This window comes from Physella acuta, unplaced genomic scaffold (assembly GCF_028476545.2).
Source record: "Physella acuta isolate Inbredline_101_S28 unplaced genomic scaffold, ASM2847654v3 ptg000333l, whole genome shotgun sequence".
Classification (NCBI taxonomy): Eukaryota; Metazoa; Mollusca; class Gastropoda; family Physidae; genus Physella; species Physella acuta.
The window spans coordinates 65458-80629 of record NW_026731852.1 but is presented as its reverse complement, the minus strand read 5'-3'; the positions used below and the strand labels follow the sequence as shown (position 1 = coordinate 80629).

The 15172-nt window shown below is 35.1% G+C and overlaps 2 protein-coding genes across 5 annotated transcripts in view; both read right to left on the bottom strand.

Moving 5' to 3' along the window:
• Positions 1 to 1561: 1561 nt before the first annotated feature.
• Positions 1562 to 8191, bottom strand: LOC131940851 (PACRG-like protein). Its single transcript, XM_059299739.1, has 8 exons — positions 8124 to 8191; positions 5846 to 6142; positions 5542 to 5609; positions 5307 to 5397; positions 4709 to 4843; positions 4057 to 4164; positions 2892 to 2972; positions 1562 to 2658 (listed from the first exon to the last, which is right to left on the bottom strand). The coding sequence occupies exons 2-8, from the start codon at positions 6047 to 6049 to the stop codon at positions 2602 to 2604; spliced, it is 744 nt and encodes a 247-aa protein (XP_059155722.1). The 5' UTR covers positions 6050 to 6142; positions 8124 to 8191; the 3' UTR covers positions 1562 to 2601.
• A 1433-nt stretch (positions 8192 to 9624) lies between these two features.
• Positions 9625 to 15172, bottom strand: part of LOC131940845 (cryptochrome-1) — a 30246-nt gene continuing 24698 nt past the window's right edge. For all 4 annotated transcript variants that reach the window (XM_059299724.1, XM_059299725.1, XM_059299723.1 and 1 more), the window contains 3 exons: positions 11366 to 11523; positions 10904 to 11091; positions 9625 to 10396 (listed from right to left, as the gene is read on the bottom strand). In XM_059299724.1, coding sequence (XP_059155707.1) covers positions 10269 to 10396; positions 10904 to 11091; positions 11366 to 11523 — 474 coding nt within the window. In that variant the 3' untranslated portion in view covers positions 9625 to 10268. The remainder of the gene's footprint in view (positions 10397 to 10903; positions 11092 to 11365; positions 11524 to 15172) is intronic.

Sequence of the window (15172 nt, the reverse complement as noted above, 5' to 3'; positions counted from 1 at the left end):
TCACATTACAATATAAAAAATAATAAACTACACTTTCTTCTGTAAGTTAATAATTCACATACAACAACATATACAATGGTAACTTTAGTGGTAAGATGAGTTTGTGGTAAAATGGGTTTCTGCGGTGGTTGGGATACAATAATTGTGACAGGATTTGGTTGTTATAGTATTTGGTTGTGACAGTTTCTGGTTGTGATAATATTTGGTTGTTATAGTATTTGGTTGTGACAGTTTCTGGTTGTGATAATATTTGGTTGTTATAGTATTTGGTTGTGATAGTATCTGGTTGTGGTAAGATTATGTTGGGATAAGATGTGATTGTGGTAAGAAGATGTTGGTGTGTGGTACGATGTGGCAGTGGTGTGGTAAGGTAAAGACGAATGAGAATTGAACATATATTTCCTAAATGTAAGCCTTAAATATTACAGGCTCAAATTTTTCATACGATATTATCTGATATTAGTTATTTAGTTGGTGCCTCCCTACATATTTAGGGTAAGCCCACCAGAGGCCAGAAATGATTATAAAACTAATTTTATGTTGTTATAACAGTCAATCTCAATTATTATAATTTGACTGCCTTGTCATGAGTAAGTTATATAGTAGCCTCCAGCAAATGTATCAACTAATGCCCATCCTGTCTTTTGTCTACTAACTCTGTTGTTTATGTTTTAACTAAAACATTTAGTAACTTTCTGATGCAATACTGATATCAAATTTAGATAATCGACTCAAATATTTAAAGCCCTTTTTCTTTAATTCTACTGTTTCGGACATTAAAATAAATTATAGATTTCACCAGTGTTGAGAAAAAGTGATAGTGCCTTATATGAAAACATCGAACAATATTACACTAAATTTTAACTCAAATCGGGTAAGACAATTTATTTTTTTATTAAAATATATTGAAATTTACAATGTTTTTCGAGATTTTGTTTTCGCTTGACTGAGTTGTTGTAAATGTCTAAGTTGACATGTACTGTATTTTCTATATGCAATAAACAAGTAACCAACTATACACACATTTTTGGTTAAAAAAACAAAAAAACAAACAAACAAGTAAACAGCAACAAAATTGGATGAAATAAAATTTATTGAAGTAGTACCACAGACTGCATTTATTTACAAAGACAGTGAAACAAACAAGCTCAGGTTGATTTGGTTCAAGAATTTTTTTTAAGTGAAGTTTGAAGAAAGATACATTCCAGGCATAAGTCAAACTAACTGAAACTTGACAAAACTTAATCAAAGTTTTGACCAGTTCTTTACTTCTATCAACTGTCAAAACAAAGAAAATTGTTCAAAGACTCTGGAAGTAAAATTTCAGTCAAGTACTAAACAATGAAACATTGTGAATAATGAGAAAAATGTAGTTGTGCATACAGGGTCATCCATAAAATTAAAGGTCATTCTATTTGTTTTTGTTATTTAACATTTCACACCTCTACACAAAGAAATGATACATCCTCCAATTAAAATGAAGTCACAAACACCTACTAAAATAACCAGATTACCAGGATTGATTTTTAAAAAAAAAAAATTGTAAAGAAAATATTTTTCATCAATTTTTGATACTAAGGAATGTTTAATTTATATTATTGTTACATTTCCTAGTCCTTTCCCCCCATCAGAGAGACTGCACTAATAGAAGACCCCCTAATATAAAATAATATGAGTTACTCAAGTTACTTTAATGTCAAAAATGTGGGTTGTCAACCAGACATTAGTACAGGGAGACAACTTTTGTAGACAGCACCAAGTAAATTACAGGGAGATAACTTTTGTTGATAGCACAGAGTAAATGTGAGAGTAGCAAAATTCACACACACAACTCTAGAAAATTCACACACACACAAGAAAATACAAATTATCATAATGCTAATAGCTGTCTACAAATAGAATCATGTTTCAATTGCCTAAGTTGTTGGTCAATCTCCAACTCCACTCCAACTTGTCATTTGATTACTCCATGAATGAAGTTTTATTGTTTCTATTTATTTAAATTATCAATAACAAAAAAATGCAACATTACATTTCTTGTCCACATCCTGTTCGACATTTCAGCAGTTCACATGTGATTGGCTAATCCAATCAAATGAGAGTCATGTGATTGGCTAACCAATAAAATGAGAGTCATGTGATTGGCTAATCCAATCAAATATGAGTCGTGTGAGTACCCTAGTTAAAAAGCAAATTATATCCAAGTAGTTGGTTCACATCTTTTATAATATGTGAACAAGATAGACAACTAAACTAGTAAAACCTACATAAGTTGTTTCCCTTGAAACAATCTCAGTACTCTTTATATCCAAAGTAATTAATCTAGGTAGCTATCTGATGACTTGCAGAATTATAAAAATGTTTGCGTTTTCTATGGTTTAATTGCTGTAGAGTAATTGAAGAAATAATTAGCTCTAGATTATACTTTGATAGACATAAACAGAAAACCTGGAAAAAAAAAAACATGAATACTGCAGAGATTTGATGTGTGAAAATGTTTAACAAGGAAGACGAAAGCTTATAAAACTGAGAAGAAATATCACAGAATTGCTGGACAGTCTAATTACCACAAGATATAACATAGGAAAGTGCAACACCAGCTCATCCAAATATTGAACAGTAAGTTGGCACCTTGGATTTAATAATAGGCAACACTTCCTACAAGATAAGAAAACAAACACAGCAGTTTAAAACATAAACCTAACAAATTTAATAAAATGATGGATGATGACAGTTGAATAACCTAGACAAATTGTTGTGTATTTTATAGAGGGACATAACACTTAAAAAAAAATTAACTTAAAAATGGGTTATCATTTAAACTATTTTTTTAAAATTCACAATTTTTATATGATGAGTTATTAAACTAAGATTCTTAGAACACAATTTACCTTCCCCCCATTCTGTTCCAAATGCTGTAAGGATTCTGTAACTTTTTCTTTATACTTTTTCTCCATGATTCTCTTAGACAGCTGTCAATGAAACAAGCATGTAATAGGTGTGGAGTGGCATTAGGTAGAGGGAGGTTAGGCGTGGGGTGCAATTACGGTTAGGCGTGGGGTTCAATTAAGGTGAGGTGTGGCATTAAGTGAGATAGGTGGGGTGGCATTAAGAAGAGGGAGGTGAGTAGTGGGGTGCAATTAAGGTGAGGTGTGGCATCAAGTGAGATAGGTGGGGTGGCATGAAGGTGAAGGAGGTGAGGTGTGGGGTGGCATTAAGGTGGGGTGGCATTAAGGTGTGGGGTGGCATTAAGGTGTGGGGTGGCATTAAGGTGAGGTGTGGGGTGGCATTAAGGTGTGGGGTGGCATTAAGGTGTGGTGGCATTAAGGTGTGGGGTGGCATTAAGGTGAGGTGTGGGGTGGCATTAAGGTGTGGTGGCATTAAGGTGGGGTGTGGGGTGGCATTAAGGTGTGGGGTGGCATTAAGGTGTGGGGTGGCATTAAGGTGAGGTGTGGGGTGGCATTAAGGTGTGGGGTGGCATTAAGGTGAGGTGTGGGGTGGCATTAAGGTGTGGGGTGGCATTAAGGTGTGGGGTGGCATTAAGGTGGGGTGTGGCATTAAGGTGTGGGGTGGCATTAAGGTGAGGTGTGGGGTGGCATTAAGGTGAGGTGTGGGGTGGCATTAAGGTGTGGGGTGGCATTAAGGTGTGGGGTGGCATTAAGGTGTGGGGTGGCATTAAGGTGAGGTGTGGGGTGGCATTAAGGTGTGGGGTGGCATTAAGGTGTGGGGTGGCATTAAGGTGTGGGGTGGCATTAAGGTGAGGTGTGGGGTGGCATTAAGGTGTGGGGTGGCATTAAGGTGTGGGGTGGCATTAAGGTGTGGGGTGGCATTAAGGTGTGGGGTGGCATTAAGGTGTGGGGTGTGGCATTAAGGTGTGGGGTGGCATTAAGGTGAGGTGTGGGGTGGCATTAAGGTGTGGGGTGGCATTAAGGTGTGGGGTGGCATTAAGGTGTGGGGTGGCATTAAGGTGTGGGGTGGCATTAAGGTGTGGGGTGGCATTAAGGTGAGGTGTGGGGTGGCATTAAGGTGAGTGAGGGGATGTGTTAAAAAACTTACTGCCATTAAAAATGTTTTCAGGTAAGCATTTAGGGCAGGTCCAACAACAGAGCTAAGACGAAGCAGACACTCCATGCCACGCTCAAACACTTCACTGTCTGGGTGGCTCTAGAAATAGAACACAACAAGGTTTTAGTTTCAATGTAGCTTGTCTAAAGCAGGGAGACAATCTACGTCTTTATAGTACACAATTGTCTAACATCAAAGCTCTCAAACACAAGGTTGTAGTTTCAATGTAACTTGTCTAAAGCAGGGAGACAATCTACGTCTTTCTAGTACACAATTGTCTAACATCAAAGCTCTCAAACACAACAATATTTTAGATTCAATGTAACTTGTCTAAAGCAGGGAGACAATCTATGTTTGTATAGTACATCAAAGCTCTTGTACATAATAGGATTTTAGATTTAATTTGTAGAACAAAGTTTTAGAACATTATTATAAGATTTTAGTTTTAATTTGTCTAACATCAAGGCTCTAGTACACAATAAGATTTTAGTTTTACTTTGTCTATTTTTAAAGTTGTTAAAAAATAACAAGTTATAGCTAATAACATAGACAAGACTGATATAGCACATCAAATAAATAAAATGGGACAGTCAGACTTGTAGACACTATTTGATAATGTCAGAGAAAGTACTAAGTTTCTTACTAAGGCAGCTCTGATGGGCGGGGCCAACTTTGGCAGGAGAGGCGTGGCCTTCTGGGCAGCCCCTGGTGCATCCAGCAACTCTTTGAAGCCCATGAAGGAAACAAATGTGTATGGGTGGACTGTTTCCTTCAGGCCCTGAGGAAGAAATGTACACATACACATAAGTTATACACCACAGATCCTGAGGAATAAATGTACACATACACAAGATTATACACCACAGATCCTGAGGAATAAATGCACACATACACACATTATACACCACAGATCCTGAGGAATAAATGTACACATACACCAATTATACACCACAGAGCCTGAGGAATAAATATACACATACACAAATTATACACCACAGATCCTGAGGAATAAATGTACACATGCACACCATTATATACCATATGCCATCTGTCTTATTCTGTATCTACAAATACACTTTAAAAAAATATTTCTATGCTAAATTATTTAACTTGCTAATTTATAAATGTTTTTCTAAAACTATGTAACCTAAAACATGGAGATTATTATTAAATAAATTATAAGTATACCATTATTTTTGGATTTATTCTTACACATTCAATAATACAATATCAAACATTACCTCAGCTAAAGTGACTAAAACAGGATCAAATGGTACAAGGTCAGGGGGCGTGTCCCATGCTAATTTATGCTTGACACTGCCATGGACTAATCTAAAAACAAAACCTTCAATTAAAGCTCCTACAAAAGAATGGAAAATACCAGCATAACACCGTCACATATGATTCACATATACTTAAAATAATTAATGCATCCTTAAAATGAAAACATATTAACAGAATTACAAAGAGTCAGACCTGCAAGGCACCCCTCCATTTGCATACACTGATGCAAAAGCTGATTGGCTTTTTGAACCTGCAGAAAACTGGTAAAACAAATTAAACTTTATTACTGAGATCATAGAGTAAAACCTGATACAAATGTGTACATTTATTATTTTTCTACATCAAAATTAAAAGATAATGTTATTAAAAAACTATAAAAAAATTATTACCATTAGATATTAAGACCGTAATAGACCCTCTATTTTTTTATTTTAATTTTTTGTTTGTATAAACATTACTTCTCTATTTACTTATATCATTCATGTAAAAGACTGACCGGGTCTATGGTTTTTGGATTCAGCCTATCTGAAGGCTTTTGAGTTCTTGATGCAGTGGTCATTTTGGCGTCTGCTGCAGGTTTCTTGTTCTGTGGCCCCACACGTTTCCCTGCACTAGAGGGTGGTGTGCTTGAACTCCGAGAACTGGCTGACCCCAATGAACTAGTCCGGCTCTGAGCACTCCCAGGGTGGGAAGATGCCATTTTCTTTAAAGTCTCTCAATATTTTATCAGTCTTTGAAAAATATATAGATCCAAAACAAATCTCCTCCTTAACAGTTCATGACCAAAATAAATCTGAAAATGAACAATCATATATAAAAAAAAACTGTTACTATTAATGACAGCACAAACTTATAATTTGATCTAAAATCCACTAACTCAACTTTTTAACACAAATTATTTAATACATGACAAAAAACACTTATACTCTGGGTCAGAATGTTGTAGAATTTTATTTCAGCATTTTTATTCTCTTTTAAAATTCTTTTATTTTTAAACCAGCCATTAAAGTTGACACTTATATTGAAACACATACAACAATAACAGGAAAGTAAGCCTGACAGCAGTGTTTCTTTGTTTGTTTAGCATTACCATGAATAATTAATGTGAAGGTTACTAGTTGCTATAGCAATACCATGAATGATTAATGTCATTGCTGTTGTGAAGTGGCAACTTTAATTTAACAAAATATTTCAAATAAAGAAACTGAGCTGGATTTTGATTATTGGGATAATGAATTTGATTTCCATATAAAAAATCTAACATTTTCTCTTCCTTACCTAAAAATTCATGCTATTAAACTATTAGCAAATTTCAATAAAATGTTAAATATTGACAAATAAGAAATTTCCTATCAGTTTCTGATGTTATTTGTTATTTTATTTCAATTCTTCTTCTTCTTCTTCGTTCTTAATTATTAGTGTTGAAGGGGATCGAGATTTATCTGCCAGTGGGTTTGAACTTGAGACTTTGTTAGAATTTATCAACCATGAGCTTTTTGCCGACTCGACCACGCCTCCAACACAATTAAGCGTTACGTGTCAACTGGTTATGCGCCATTGAGGCCATTGACTCCGATTTCAGCCTGCTTTTCTTTTTGGATTTGCTTCCATAGCCTTTGCCCAACCAAGAACAAGCTACAAGGCAGCAGTTGTTTGATTTTTGGAGTTGTCTCTCCTAGAAGAGTGGCTGTCCCCAGCTAACGAGCCTCATCTGCCCGAGGGTTCGAACTCGAGACTTTTCGGTTTAGCAACCATGAGCTTTACCGACTCGACCACGCCGACCCCTTTATTTCAATTGACATTTCTTTATGTGAAAAAAGTTCCTATTAACTACCATGCACAAATAACATTGGGAAAATCAATCAGAGCACAGGTTTTATCATTAGTCCAAAACAGGTGACCTTTACTACATTTTGCACTCATTCTTATTTTAAACATACTTTTTTAAAATACAAAAGTTAAAATAATAAATTCAAGGGAGACATCAGTGTTATTTATATTTTTAGATTTTAGTAGAAATTATCTCTGTCCCCAAGCTATGGCTTGTTTTTGTAGGTGTGTAGTTCCAGTTTCAACACAAAGGAAAGGTGTTGGGGGGGGGGGGGGGGGGGTCTCTCTTCTCTAGGATAAATCAAAACTTTGTTGATCTTGTCTTATTAGTTTAGCAGTTTAGCCTAGGCCCCTAATAAAAATAATATTTAAAATCTAAGTGGAAGGACATAGGCCCTATCTAATTCAATTTAAAATTAAATAGGCCTAATAATTAAGTGACACAGTCTCCAATTGAATAAATTATTAAAATTAAATTAGTTTAAAATTAGGCCTAAAATTAAATCAATCAGTGGGCCTAAAGTCTAAAGATTGGTAACTTGGTAAGGAATGCCTACTTCTTAATCTTATCTTAAATTTAAAATTACATTAGATTTTAGAATAAATTTAGATTCATTATGATTAGAATAGATGCTTTCCTAACTTTATGTTAAAGTTCAAGTAGATCTAGAATCTAGTAGTGGCAGGCCTGTTGTGAAATATGTAGATCTAGATCTAAGTTTTAAATTCTAATACATTGTAAAACACTTAGATTCTCTCAGATTATCTTTTTTTCAACTTCAAACTTCGGAAAACTTCCAGTTCAAACCAAACGTCTTTGCACCGAATAACCAATACAATGACTTTAGTAATTCATAGTTTATTCTAAGAGGTTAAACTTCTAGTTAAATTATTTTTAAATGGGTAGACTAGAACTACATTTTAAAAGATTACAATGCTCGTACATATTCACTTATCCACTAGACTAGGCTGTCAAGAAATTTAAAGTAAGATGTAGCCATATTGATTGTTTACCATGGCTATAGTGAGGTATTTAACTTTTCGATAAAAGAGCACTATGCATTAAATTTAAATAGGCCTACAAATTTATGGTGTAAAAATTTAAATAAGAGATTTTATAAATTTATTTAATTATTATTAAGATTGAATATATTAATAAGGAATGTAGGCCTAATATGTCCTTGTAGATTAAGTTTGTTGTAAGAATAGTTAAAAATATAAAACTTGTCAAAGTTTCGCCTTTTTAAAGTGCTATGATTGCAATAATTTTAAAATTGATTCTATGATTTTTAACAATTTTCTGCATAAAAAATAATGCATGAAATATTAAACTAAATAGTCAGCCAAAATAATTTATAATATATATATATATATCTAGCCTACTAAATAAAACTTTTAGGAAAGTATTGTCTAGTTATGTGGTCTTCACTGATATTGGACCATTGTCCATCTGTGGTGTATGTGGGGGTGTTGTCCATCTCTGGTCTTAACTTATGTGGGGGAATCATCCCCACCTGTGTGGTTTTCACTTACACGCTCATGTTGTCTTTGAATTTTATAGATGGTCGACAACAGGTTCACACAACTTATATGTGAGAAATCATCACAATTTTTGTTTGTTTGTGCTACAAATAAAAACTGAACAGTTCATTGATCTATATGAAGCATTTTATTGAGACAACAAAGTTACATAACCATATCACAACACTGCGTGTAACAATAACAATTTCAGGCTTATTAAATATAAACAGATAACACAGTTATACTACCAGAGCAGTACCAAGATGATGACATAATTTTAACTGATGTTTACTTGTGCAGAGATATTTAGAATGGAATGTCAAGAAAGCTATATACTTGATAGCTTCACTTTGATTTTAATCATCATAAAGCATTGGTGAGAAACTATAAACTATAGCTTTTCAGTCTTTATAGAATATAATAAACTTTCACATAAAAAAGTTTTAAAAAAAACAACCCCGATGTATGTGTCAAGTACAATGAGGTGTGTTTGTGCCCTTTTGGGTCCACAGGAATGGTGATAAGGATGAGGTAAAAATATACATGCCTAAACTGATATTGTTTTGATATATCTTGGCCACTATCACCAAAATGAAATAGTAGGCTTAAAAATAATGACAATTTTCCTGATATGTCAGTGAGTTTTTTTTTTGCGTTAAAAAGTAACAATGAAAAAACTAATATAAAGCAGTTAGTAGAGCTGATCAAGAACTAAACATACAAGCAATGTGAGCAGTTATATTAGTACAAAGAAAGTAAAACAATGCATTTAAAATGTTACAAGTTTACATCAAGGTTAGAAAGAGGCTTTTTTTGTTCTACTACAATATTACACAATCTATACAACTGTATATAAACCTATTGATTTCAATAAACAGGATAATATATATATATATATATATATATATATATATATATATATATATATATATATATATATATATATATGTATATATATAGTATGGCTCATGAACACTTTTTGCCATTTCACTTCTTTATCAAATCACAGCCTTAAAGGTAAACAATCTCATAATATTAGAACTGATATGTGAGTAAAAAGAAACATTGTACAACTATCCAAAATACAGCATTGATACAATATATCACAAAGAAAAAATGTATTCCTAATACATTATAAAAAGATAAATATATTAGAGCAAACAGTTTGATATATATAAAACTCTAAGGCAGGCACAACAAAGGCCACAGAGGAAGGAAACATCAAACACACAAAAATATAGCAGCCCTATTGTAAGTTTTATCAGTAAGTAACCTGTCTCAAGTTAACTAAACAAGATCAACATTACAACATTTTTATAAGCTTTACTAGCCCTGAAAACAACAATGGCGTTTTAAAATATATTTATTTTCTTGAGTATACAGTAAATTCTCATACCAGGGTTTCGTAATTTATATTGGAAGCACAAAACAACAAAACTATTAGAAACAGTTCCATTGATTTAAACACCTGAAGTTTACAATACAAATTTTAGGTGCCTAAATGGATATTGTAAGAAATCTAATGCTAAGTCAAATATAGGCCGATTGTGGAGGATTCAATGAGGGAATTAAAAATAGTTGACCATGCTTGAGCGCTTGTCATCATTGTGAGTGCAAAGTTCAATCTTTTCAAACTCTTTACTGAACATGTAAGTGAGTACTTCCAACTCATCTGCAGGTCTGATGTGTGGGATATCTGGGGAGAGAAACAGAACTCAAGTTGACGATAAATAAGAGAGAAACAGAACTCAAGTTGACAATAAATGGGGAGAGAAACAGAACTCAAGTTGACAATAAATAAGAGAGAAACAGAACTCAAGTTGACAATAAATAAGAGAGAAACAGAACTCAAGTTGACAATAAATAAGAGAGAAACAGAACTCAAGTTGACAATAAATAAGAGAGAAACAGAACTCAAGTTGACAATAAATGGGGAGAGAAACAGAACTCAAGTTGACAATAAATGGGGAGAGAAACAGAACTCAAGTTGACAATAAATAAGAGAGAAACAGAACTCAAGTTGACAATAAATGGGGAGAGAAACAGAACTCAAGTTGACAATAAATAAAAAAAAATTTAAATGGTTTTATTAGAAACACATTTACATAAAATGTAATGTTTATTCAAATTTAAATATTCTGTGTTAAAATAATTAATGTAGATGTAATGAGTAAACTGGGCAACAAGTCAGGTAAAAACTCACCTTTAGATTTGGCCTTGATGCGCTCCATACGGGCCTGGCAGTCCTTTGATGCCACTTTATGGTCTATCATGGGGTGTGGGTAGTCTTCACCCACTACACAGTTGGCTTCTTTCTGCACCTTGAGTGGTGCTTTCCATGGTTCAAACAGGTACTGCAGGGGCATGTCTTTCAACTCTGGCACATAGCGTCTGGGTACAACATAAATAATATTCAAGCACAATAACATGATGAATTAAAATGTTGAGTGAGTTTGATATAATATAATGAAAAAAACATTAATAGATTGATCTAACAATGTCTAAGTATGCCTTAATCAACAAAATTAGGAGGATGATTGAAGAAGATTAGCAAAATATTTAAACACAATAATCAAGTGCAAAACCAAAACATGCTAAAATGTTAAACAACTAGGGGTCCCAAGATTAAATCATGTTTTTAAAGTTGTTATCCCTGGTTCAGTACCTGACATATTCGCCTTTGGGATCCATGCGTCTTCCATAGCGTACAGGACATATACAGCGAGGGCACTGTAGAACTTTCTCAAAGGCTGACGATGACACCCACATCCAGTTACCTGCACACACTGACCAATCAGCATCCAGCAGGTACTTGTCGAATACCTGCAGAGTGTAACGTTAACCTATCTATCAGCCAAATAGAAGGAGAACGTCCCCGGATTCTTTTTTCGGGGTCATATGCAAATGCCTTACGGCCTAAGTGGATGAACACTTAACACAACGACCACTAGGGCTCGAATTTAATGTCTAGGGAAGCTAGTGATACTATTGTAATTAACACTCATCCAATCTACATACGACCTTTTAATCAGCGAACTCAGAAGTGGCAGAACACAAGGTTGAACTAAATAAAATATTTAATGTATAAAATATCAAAAACCAACTTACACAATGTAGGAAAAAACACTATCACAGATTTCTACACTGTCTAAAGAACAGCTACAGGCCACACAACACTGCTGTAGTTTCTAGAATTACTGAGCGACAAGTAATATTAAACTAGAAGACTAAATCACTTTAAGAAAGCAAGGCACACACAGGTCTTAAGTACTCTCACGTTCAAATGGTCAGAGTCTATAGCCGGACAATATGGACGGCTGCCTGACTAAGGTAAAACTGCCTCGTAGACTGCCAGGTCAAGATAAACTGCCTCGTGTTGCGAGTGTGCGGGGCAATTAAAGACTTCTGTGACAGGGGAGGTTATCCTCAACTCATGTCGCCATTGGTTGGGATAATCATCTGATCAGAATCATTCAATCAGATTTTAATGGAAATTTTCTATGTCTCAAACACCTTAATAGTCAATGGAAAAACCCCAGGTGTTACACAATCATTCCATATAAGGAATTATACAATGTCAAAATAAAAATGACTCGACCTAAGTAGGTCACATCCCCTCCCTTTTTGGAAGTGACAGATAGGTTCCACAAGAACATACATAAGGAACCAATCTGGCAATGAAATAACAAAAATGTTTTACAAATGTAGGCAATCAAAATCATAATACCAGATGAAAATATCCCTGAACATAAAAGGGAAGTAACTCCAACTTTTACAATTGGTGAAAGGGGAGTAACCCTTCAAAAAGTAATTATACATCAAAATCCCTCAAAAAAGGGTATTACAATATTTCCATGTGGATATTAAAAGTGGTAAACCCGCCAGGGTAAGACCTTTATTTCAATGACTAGCTACAATATCAATTGAGTCATATGAGACATATTATTATAAAAGATTACATATAATCAAGAACCACCTTTAATTAAGGTTCACCTGAAAATAAACAAAATATTCAACAGGATTGGAATTTTGAAAAATTCTAACTCACACCACTCATTTTCATATGAGTGACACTCAAACAAAACCTGTTTATGGTCCTAATGAACCACAAAGCGTGTCACATGATCAATGTGTGTAACAAGATTTTACATCCTTGACAAACAATCAGCCACAACATTATCACTACCCTTAATGTGTGAAATTTCCAGATTAAAATTTTGGAAATATAAGCACCATCTCAATATTCTTTGATTTGTCTGTCCTAACTTAGAGGTAAATTTCAGGGGATCATGGTCAGAAAACACTCTGACTGGATTGGTTGAAGAGGAGACATAGACTTCAAAATGTTGTAATGATAAAACCAAAGCTAAAGCTTCTTTTTCAATAGTAGAATAATTCTTTTGGTTCTCATTTAACTTCCTGGAAAAAAAGGCAATGGGATGGTCAATTCCCATGTTGTCTTCTTGAAATAGGACTGAGCCAATGGCTAAGTTGCTAGCATCAATGGCAAGTTTAAAGGGCATGCTAAAATTTGGTGCAGCCATAACAGGAGCATTTGATAAAAATGACTTAATGGTTAAAAAAGCTTCTTGACATTTATTGGACCATTCAAATTCAACACCCTTTTTCAATAATGCAGTAAGAGGTTCAGCAATAGCTGAAAAGTTTTGACAGAACCGCCTATAGTAACCAGCCATCCCAAGGAACTTTTTGATCTCTTTACAATTTTTGGGAGGTGGTAACCTTACAATAGCATCTACTTTAGCTTCAATGGGCCGAACTTGGTTCGTTCCCACTTGATAACCCAAATAGGTAATTGAAGCTTTACAGAAATCACTTTTATGTAAGTTTACAGTAAAATTCACTTCAGACAATTTTCTAAAAAGGTTAGTCAATTGAACAATATGTTCTTCAAAAGTATTAGAAAATACAACTATATCATCTATGTAGGCCTCACATTGGTCTATGTCAGCAATGACAGAGTTAATGACCCTCTGGAAAGTTTGACCAGCATTTCGCATACCAAAGGGCATACGTTTGTATCTATAAAAACCATTAGGGGTTACAAAAGCAGATATTTCTTTTGCACGGTCAGATAAGGGGATTTGCCAGTATCCTGAAAGTAAATCAATTTTGGAAATTATCTTAGCTTGACCAACTTTATCAATAACGTCTTCTATCCGAGGTAAGGGATAGGAATCAGCTTTGGTGAGCGCATTCACCTTCCTAAAGTCGGTCACAAACCTGAAAGATCCACCGTCTTTCGGGACTAGGAGACATGGGGAACTCCAGTTGCTGAAACTGGGCTCAATGATATCATTCTTGAGCATATAATCAATTTCATCTTTTATCAAAGCAGCTTTTTCCGGGTTAACTCTATAGGGGTGTTGTTTAATGGGTTTTGCGTCACCAACGTCTACATCATGAGGTGGAACCTTCGCTTCTTTGGGGGCATCCCCAAAAATAGAGGGAAATGTCTCAAATAACTGAGACAATCTATGGCTTTCCTCTGTGGACAAATGCATAAGGTGGACATTCAAATTATCTAAAAAGGAAGAATTTACCAATTTTGGGGGTTTCAATTTATCATGTATCACATCATCAGAAACATTAGAACATACAGGTAAATTAATTTTAGCTGTGGATTGAAAATTGTTACAATTATCATAATACTTTTTCAGTGAGTTGACATGATACTCTGTCTGTTTCTTTCTTCTGTCGGGCGTATTGACAGCATAGTTCAAATCACTTAATTTTGAATGCACAGTGAAGGGTCCACAATATCTCAAGGATAACGCATTGTTCAGATTAGGCACCAGCACAAGAACTTTGTCGCCTGGATTGAATGTTCGTTTACAAGAACTCTTATCATACAGTTCTTTCATTCTCACTTGGGCCTTTCTTAAGTTCTTGTGAGCCATTTCGCACACGGCTTTCAGTCGAACGTGAAAATCGTCGAAGTTTTCCACTGGATGATCACTGGTACCTGTCCAACGTTCGTGTATCAGCTTCAGGGGGCCACGGACAGAATGTCCAAACACAAGTTGAAAAGGCGAGTAGCCTAAAGAGTCCTGGACACAGTCCCTCGCGGCGAAAATAATCCAAGGAACAGACTCATCCCATTGGGTGTTACTATTAGCGAATGTCCTTAGCATGGTTTTGAGGGTTTGGTGGAACCTCTCAAGTACGCCTTGAGACTGAGGGTGGTAGGCTGAGCTGGTGATGTGGGTAACGCCTAGCTTGGCTAGCGCTTCCTGAAAATGGTGACTGGTGAAGTTGCTGCCTTGATCTGTTTGCACGATTCTAGGTAATCCAAAGGTAGTGAAGAACCGGGTCATGGCTCTGACTACAGTCTTTGCCTTAATGTTCCGTAAGGGAATCGCCTAGGGAAAACGGGTACTTGAACACATAAAGGTAAGTAGGTACTCGTTGCCCGTCTTGGTTTTAGGCAAGGGACCTACACAGTCCATGA